The 8984-nt window shown below is 35.3% G+C and overlaps 1 protein-coding gene across 1 annotated transcript; it reads right to left on the bottom strand.

Annotated features, from left to right (window-relative positions):
- Nucleotides 1-618: 618 nt before the first annotated feature.
- Nucleotides 619-5019, bottom strand: LOC103450377 (synaptotagmin-2). The gene is made up of 12 exons (XM_008389712.4): nt 4488-5019; nt 4276-4374; nt 4118-4168; nt 3881-4004; nt 3497-3615; nt 3214-3315; nt 2732-2806; nt 2463-2539; nt 2137-2383; nt 1683-2033; nt 1077-1208; nt 619-997 (listed from the first exon to the last, which is right to left on the bottom strand). Exons 1-12 carry the CDS (start codon nt 4596-4598, stop codon nt 866-868), a joined length of 1620 nt encoding a protein of 539 aa, XP_008387934.1. The 5' UTR covers nt 4599-5019; the 3' UTR covers nt 619-865.
- Between the last annotated feature and the right edge of the window lie 3965 nt (nt 5020-8984).

The following is an 8984-nucleotide window of genomic DNA, read 5'->3' as shown; positions in this document are numbered from 1 at the left end:
AGCCACATCCCTTATTTTATTTTATTAGTAGTCGACAATGGAGCCCATAATTTCATATCTATCTAACACCAAGAAGTAAAACAACAATCCTACTATTTCCTTTAGAACATTTGTTGGTATTGGTATTGGCTTTATTAGACGTAAGTCTTTTATGATAGAAACACATAGAAATTATTTTATATTGTTGTTTTGTTCTACGACACGATTAAAAACGGATCCGTTCAACCCATAGGAATCGAGCCGTATTAAACGGATTCAAATTTGCCTGTTCCACTAACAAAATAATATTAACTTGCGACAATTTCGTCCCCAATTCTAGCAATGCGTTGTTGGTTAGCTCGTTTTGGAATATCGTTACAGTGGCATATATCCCGAGTCTAGGAAAGTATTCCCAAGGATGCATGAAAGTAAAAAAGTATTCCTAAGAATACGTGAAAGTTAAAAGGAGACGATAGTCTGAAATAAGAGATTTCACCCATAATCGCGTTGTTAATTTGGAATATCGCGAGAGTTGCATGCATATCGATGGTAGGCAAGTCCTCCCTAAGAAAGCATGAAAGTTGAAGAGCGGATTGATCTCAAACAAGAAACATATCCGTCGATAGCAAATTCTGGATCTCGAGTTCAAGGGCACCACCTGAATTATCTTGGTACGGTAAAATCAATAGCAAAAACAAGAGGGTGAAATCAAAAGGAGCAAATAACACAAGGCGTGATCCGAAACGAATCGGAGTTTACAAAAAAAAATCTTAAACTTCGAAAGACAAACTGTCAACTCTAGCAAACATATACCAATTGTACAATGAAACCTAGAAAACCTTGGACAGTTATTCCCCATTTCTAGAGTCTTTTACTGCAATACCCTTCAAGAAGATGTTCTCCATTGCAGCTCGAGTTGAAGCCGTCCATTCTTCGAGTCTATCAAATGGTATTTTTCATTGATTCTTCTGTTGCTAACAACATCCGCCAAGCTTATATCCACGTATCCAAGAGTTTCCTGATTGGAAGGAAATACGCTACAGGGTTATTTCAAGATCGCAAATCTAAATAAGTTGAAGGTGTTTCAGTTGTGTTACCTTGGGATGCAACAGCCCCATCCTTGAGGAGTGGCTAACCACTTCAACATGAAGCCTCTCATTTTTCGGTGGCTCTTCCAAAATAAACTGAAACTCCTCGTCCCATCTTGGATCCCGATTTTTCTTGATAAGCTGTGTCAGTTCCCAATGAGATTGTAAGTAAACATACAAAACGTTTATAGCAAAGTAAAACTTTGAAATTCCAAAATCGAACAAAATGATCGGCAGTCAATTGTTTCTTATTGTATCAGCATCATGGAGGGAAACCCATGACCCTTGTATAACAGTCCCGGGAACAACTTCGTCTATTCTCACAAGTTCATTGTATCCAACACATTCTTTTATAAATACAGAAAACAGGATTTTACCATTTCTTCTCATTTTCAACTAAACTCAGACTGCAAGAGTCTTCGACTAAAAAAGAAAAAAGAATGCAAGAGTCAACCTGTTAAAAGTGGGTAACCATACAAATCAAATTTTCACATACGAATGCGACATAATGCCTCCTTTCCTTGCTATGAGTCTTAGCATGGAGTAACCATAATTTATAAACAATAAGAGGAAAGACAGCAAAAGGACAAGGACAACAACGAGGGACTTATGTACCTTGGTTCTTTTCTCTTCCCCTCTGAAAAGCATGCGCACTTGTGGGTTAGTGTGGTGCTTTCCTTCCACATCTTCAGCTTCGTGGACGATAATTACAAGCACACCACCAGTTGCAGGTGTTCCTTCAGGAGCCTTTACTATAGTATTTGGATCTTCGTCATCTTTAGGCATCTCATCCTCCGTAAAGGGTTTATAGATCAATTCCACAACAAGCTGTCCACGTGATTTCTCATTTTGAGCATCATTCGGGTCCATGCTCTTCAGCACTTCAAGAGTCATAACTTTAGGCTCTTCAGGCGTAAGTTCTTTCAGTGGAATGACATTCATACCCATCTTGTCATGTTTGCCAATCTAAGAAAAATTAAACCCACATTATTATACACGTACAGAAATAAAATCACGCCAAAAAAAAGCCTATCTACTTTCTCTCACAAGTCCAAACAAAGAATCATACCTTTTCCCAATCATAAACCATAAATTCTAATGCTTGAGTCTCCGGGTCTCTGACAACGAAATTAAACTCTTCATTCCATTCAGGGTTCAAAGTGCCATGTTTCACAGTTGTTTTCTTTGAAGGAAGCTTGTCCTCAGTGAGCTTGATTTTCACATATGGATCTGCTCCTCCTAGAAAATCTTTCTTTTTAAGCTTCATTGCTTTAAGAACTTTTATATGCAAAATCCCAACAGGCTTCCTCATGGCCCTGACAGAATTAAACAAAATTATTAGGTCACAACAACCAACTTACACAATTACTCGAAACGAAACACCATGACACATACATTGTGGGATCCATGATTTGTACTTCTAGGGCTTTGGGCCATAGGTACATGTTTGCCACTTGTTCTTTAATAAGCTCCTGATGAATCAAAACATAATAACAAAAGTAAGCAAGATGGCGTTGAGAAATTCAAGTTTCAAGTAGGATATTCCATAAATAAGTAATCGATGAATCTTGTTATAACATATATGCTAATCATCCTTATACACATATATGATGGAAACACCAATCAAATCACTCTTTAACATATGCAAAGGTAAGAGATATTACCTGGACAAACCTATACAGGCCAGGAATAGCCATAGCATCTGCTCCAAGCAGTTTTAATCCAAAGTCAACATGTGGCTGCAAATAAGTAATAAGATAGCTGAGAAGGGAAAATAGAAAGGAAAACGCAATGAAAGTAAGGAGACAAGGAAGATGTGGCACATTATAGACACCACAACAGAATCATACTTCTGGAGGTTGTCTATTGGGGGGGGCGATCATGGACATCATCTAATCCCAGTATACATCTCAAATAGTCATAATTACAAAAATTGAGCCTTATTCAATTAAATTGAGGTCATATAGGATCAACATCTGAAAATGACATTAAATATAACACATTTCCGACTCTGGATTGTCTGGTACCAGAATACCAAAACAAAGTAGTTAAATAAACATATCATGTCCCTGACTACCAACTAGTTTTCTGCTGTAAGACGATGATCAAGCATGTAAGCAATAAGAAAATGGAATCAGTACCATACCTTCTCCATAAGAGAGACAAAGATTTTTGAAAAACAAGGAAAGGCTGAAACCAAAGGCTTCAGGGTGATACGTGGACAAGCAAACACTTGCAAATCAACCACCTGAAACAATCCAAAGAATCAGTGCACCGTTCAAATCCAGTAATAAGTCTCTTGTCGTAACTTTTATTCCAAGCATTGATTCATGTGCGTCTGTGCATGAGATAGGCAGACGACCACGTGGGGAAGAGCGTGTGCAAACATACCCAACTTTAAAAAATACTAGTTCCTTCATGAAACGCACCTGAACCGTGGCTTTCAAACCAAATGCTTTAGCTGAAACAAGGATGTTAGGATTGCCTGCCCACTTCAGTTGTAGCTCCATTATCAATTCCTTCTCACCGGTAACATACACTTTAATTCCTGCCATATACAGAAAAACAAGAAATGAGGACTCCGCACAAGTATTGCCTAGCAGGGGAAAACAGAACAAGGTTTAAAATAAGATAAGACGGAAATTTTAAGGGATATCATCTTGTTCACAGTATACCATGTCAAGAAATTAACAAAAACAACAAAAAGTAAAAAGTGATAAGTAGCATATAACCGATGGGTGGGATCATGAAAACAGAATGCAGCTGCAAAATTGTGTGCGTGTAAGAGGGAAAGTAAAGAGGATCAACTCAACCTTGAAAAGTTGGCGGTAGGGTGCCCAAGGAAAGAGCTTCAAACTCGACGGAGTCAATTTTGTATTTCGGAATTTGCTCAGCAATAATGGGTTTTGCTATGGTCCTCGCAGTTTTGCAAATTGCCTAAAAACAAATTCACCATCAATGCTCAGTACAAAAACGAGTAAGAGAGAGTCAACCAAGCAAAACACCCCCGGAAAATATATCCAAGTACTGTTATAATAGGTATGCATTACCTTGTCGAGGTAAGGCCACATGAGCTCAATAAATTTGTTAAGCCAGTCAACCTTCACATAAACAAAAATTACGATAAGCTTCTCTTGCGGCATTAGGTTATAACACCAACACAAGATAAACAATTTGCGAAAACTAAAATTTGGAAAATTGAACATACACGATCATAGTCTGGATTTTTCACCCACATGGGTATCTCCGGAAGCAGCCTCTGCAGAGTTTTCGAATCTTGCTCGACCAATGGACGAATTGCAGGATTCTGGGTTCATTACAAATCAACAAAAATGATAATTACAATTATAATTCAACCAAATTCAAATTGTTAAAATTAAAAGCAAAATTAGCAATGAAAAGGGAAGAAACAAAAGGAACCTTGACATCAGTTGGCTGGAAGTAGATGAAGAGGTAATACCCGATCACAAGCCCAATTGAAGTTCCAACTCCAAAACCCACAAAACCCAAGATCGCACTCAGAATACCCATCTCAAATCCGCCCTCGGAATCTCAGACCGCCCCAAAATGCCACTCTATTACACAAGAACAACACAGTCAAAACCGAGTACGATCCAAAGACACCTCTCGAATTTCACTCCTTCCCTTTCCTACACACCAATACTACTACAACACAAACCCAGCCAAAAAAAAAAAAAAACCGTAAAGATTGGAGTAGGAATAGAAGTGGGGACGACGACCATGCTTATCTGAAGGAAGGAGAAGGGAGCATTAAAGGAAAAGGCTGGTGGAGTTTCTCATTTCTTTCGAGTGTCGGTAACGGCTAAGCGGTTTATTGGATCTCTCTCTCTCTCTCTCTCTCTCATCTGTCCAGATTTTTACAGCGTTACGGGATTGTGGGGAAAAAAAATCATAAATTCACGGAATTAAAACGGAGATAATGATTGGTTTCTATTTTGGGCTTTTGTCTTTCTCCCTCTTTATTATTTTTTGACTTTTTTTTAATATTACTGTTACGGTCATGGTACTTGCTTTTCTTTATATTTCGAGATATTTTATGCTCAGGAATTTTAGAATGGCATTCTGTTTGAGGATCAAGCATACCGCTCATCATGAGCATGAAATATCTGTGACATTTTTTTCAATCGGCTATGCTTTAGATTTAATACGAAAGCATTTGATAAACTATAATCTTAAAAGTATTTTTAGCAATAAAAGAGACGCGGTCGACATTGTTAATATAAAAATTGCATTGGTTGGTATTGTTCACTAATAGTCTCTTATAAAAAAATATCATTTTTGAAAAGTATAGATAAAACTGTTTTTACTTTTTACAGTCGTACATCTATGATTTTGAATAAAAGCATTTTTTTTCATTTACCAATTGATTTGGCTTGGATTAGTAATATATTGCTTGTAATAAAAAAAATATTAACATCCCAAAATATAAGAATAAATAACAAAAAGAAAAGTAGGTGTGGATCAAGCATAGTGCTTTCCACGATTATCCCCTTTTATGAATTATTATTGGTTGTATTTCCAATATTATTTTGATGAAATAATCAAAAACATGATTCACTTTAAAGAGTTAGGTAGGTTCACAAAAACCTTGTGTGTTGGGGCGTAAAAATTACTTTAGTTGTATGATATATCTTTAGACGGGCATAACCTACTTTCTATTTTAGTTGATTACATCCTACTTCGGAATAATATTACTTATGTACGAATCGTTCTGATCAAAACTCCGAAATTTCACTCGTAATATTTTAGTTCATAGTTTAGTCTGACATTGTATTAAACACTCAAATATTCTTATACTGTCTAGTCTAAGTTAAGCTAATTCAGTTTAGTCCCTGGAACTAATCCAATATTTTGATCAAAACTTCGAAATTTCTCTCGTAATATTTGAGTCCATAGTTTAGTCTGACACAATACCAAACACTTCATTATTCTTATACTGTATAGTCTAGGCTAAGGCAGTCTAGTTTAGTCCCTGAAACTAGTCAAATCTAAGATAATTCGATGCAACAAACGCACCGATAAGATGAAAGAAATGGTTTCCAACATCTTTCCTAAATTTATGTTGTAGGTATATTTGTGTGGTAACACTTGAAAATTATGGTTGAAATGTCAAAGTTTTTACTTCCGACATGTGCCTCTTGATATTTTGATGTCAAAAACACACTTTCGATTTGTGGTCACAATTATTGTGGTTTCCAATAAACCCATGGAAAACGACCTTTCGGCCGACAACAATCGTTTTAATTTAAATCATAATTAAAAGTTTTAATAAAAAAAAACAAAAAAAGGTATTAATTCTTCAAAAAAGTTGAAATAAAGTTCCAAACGTGAAAGACAGATTTTCTTGTTGTCCCTTTTATATAACCGAAATATAAATAAAAACAAAAAGTTAAAAAGTCTTTCTCCTTAATCTGTTGGATATCTGTTGGATATTTAGATATTTATGGTCACTATTAATTTGTCCCAAATGCTATCAAACTCACTACAATTAATTATTCATATATTTGTATGAGTTGAGCATAAAACCTCTTATAGTCAAGTGCGACTTTAGATAACGCTTAAGACCAATTGAAGTGGGGGTGGTACTCTGTGACTTGACAAAAATTTTATGGTATGTTTATCTAAGTTTTTTCCACATGTCCCTTCCCCCTTTTTAGCTGAAGCTTTAGCAGTGAGGGAGGGTATTGCTTTGGCGTCTTCCAAGGATTTTCATAACATTGTTAATGAGAGTGATTCGCTCTAGATCATCCAAGCTCTATGCTCTTCCTTGTTGGACCTCTCCCTTATTGGTCGAGGATTCTAGATAGATTTCTTTAGGAATCACTGGAGTTTGTTTTACCCATATCAGGTGCCAAGCAACTCACCGACTTGCCTGCTACAGTCTCTCGTCCAACAGCCCTGGTCTTTGGTTTGAAGAACTACCGAATTTTATTTTAAATGTTTTATTCGAAGACTGTTTGAGCTCTGATTGCTCCTTTCGTAGTAATCCTCTTTCCTCTCATCAATATATATATCGCCTCTGTTAAAAAAAACTTAAAAAGAAAAAAAAGAAAAAAAAGAAAAAAAAGACCAATTGAAACATCAAATTTCATATTTGGAAGGATGTCACAACTTTGAGAAACAAAAGAGGCCATCTCCATGGTGGGAAACAGTCGCACATTTGGACCCCAATGACAAGTTGCGCAATGATAAGAGTTGACAATAGTTGGGTTTTGGTGAGCCTTAAAATTCTGGGTTAGAGCACGGAAATATACCCAATTGAAAAATTAAAAGTGGGCTCAATGATTGGACTGGGCTCATAATATCTTACCTTAAAAATTGTTATAAAAGACATTCTCACAATCTTAATATGTGCACGGGAGTAAGATTATCTTTCATCTTTTTTTTCTTTTACTTCTAGTTGAACGGTCACAGTTAATTCACATTAATATCTTATATTAATTTTATATAAAAATAGAAAGACAAAATAGAGAATGCAAGAGGAGGGAAGGGAAATGAATGGAAAGAGGCGGGGAGAAAATCTTAGTCCGACGTTAACATGATGCATTGAGAAAATCTCATTTTTCCTCGTTTGTAGTGTAAAATCATCGACGCTTAGACGTTAAAGTTTTGGCCTTGAATTTGATTAATCGCATACATTTTAATGTTTAAGTATCAAATTCTAGATGGAACTTAAAGCCTAAAGTAAAACTCTAAACAACAATAATATATCCGAAAACTCAACTTTGGTAAATAAACATAATCAGATTTGGAAAAAAAAAAAAACGAGTTGAAGTTAAAGTTTTATGAAGTTAATAAGTCTTTAAAATACCATAAATCGTGAACACAGAATTTCCGTATGTTCATATGCTCATATCTCATAGTCTCGTGTTATGTCAATTGCGCATAGTGTCTAAAAGAAAATACCGTCATCACAATGGAGTATGATTATCTCCTCTTTTTTTTCTCATATCCTTTCATTCCTTCCTATTTGAACGGTCATAGTTAAGCCATATCAACATCTTATATTAATTTTTTATAGCAAGAGAAAAACAAAATAAGAGATTGTGAAAGGAGGGGATGAAAGGTGATGGAAAAAGGAGGAAAGAAAATCCTAGTCTCATCACAATCTGGATCCTATATTTGAAAAGAATCCGGATCCTCTTTGTGAGGATCTAAAGGATTTGTGAATTTATATCTGTTCATTATACATCGTGCTGTTAAAGATTATTTTAAATATTTTTTTAGGGCATCAAAATTCTCATAAAAAATATCCGAAGAGAATCCTGTTGGCTTTGAAAGGGGGTTAAAAACACATTATTATTTATTATTTATTTTGAAGTGAGAAGTTTGGAGTTGACCATTCTTTTAGGGCACCGACCGTTTGGTTTGTAGTTGATGATGATGATGATCCTTTATGTCATGAGTCAGCAACACATATTTTACTTTTTATTTGCGCCAACTTTTGTCAACATTAATTTGATAATATCCAAGCCAAAGAGCATGTGAGCTTTACCCCCCAAAAAAGAGAGCATGTGAGCTTTTGTTACCTTCAATCATACCGGATGACATTGTTGAAAACCAACAATCTAAATCATTGGCTTACGAGTTTATTTATCGTAAATTAGTTTTGATCATTTAATGAAAAAATTGATAATATATATATTAAATTGTCATATGAACAACTGTTGATAACTTTTTAAAAGTATTATTGTCAAATTAACTCCTCAACTTAAAATTAAACATTAACAAATTTTTCACTGATCCAAATAATTTACAATTGACAAATATACGTATCAGTTATACCAATTTTTTATTTAAAAACTAAAATGACAAGCTATAACAGTTGATATAAAAGAATGAGAAGGATCGAGTGGGTCCTTCTCGCAATGGTCGGTGCAAGATGACAACTCACAT

This window comes from Malus domestica, chromosome 15 (genome assembly GCF_042453785.1).
Source record: "Malus domestica chromosome 15, GDT2T_hap1".
Taxonomy (NCBI): Eukaryota; Viridiplantae; Streptophyta; class Magnoliopsida; order Rosales; family Rosaceae; genus Malus; species Malus domestica.
The sequence above is the reverse complement of the archived record's forward strand: the minus strand, read 5'-3'. Positions and strand labels throughout refer to the sequence as shown.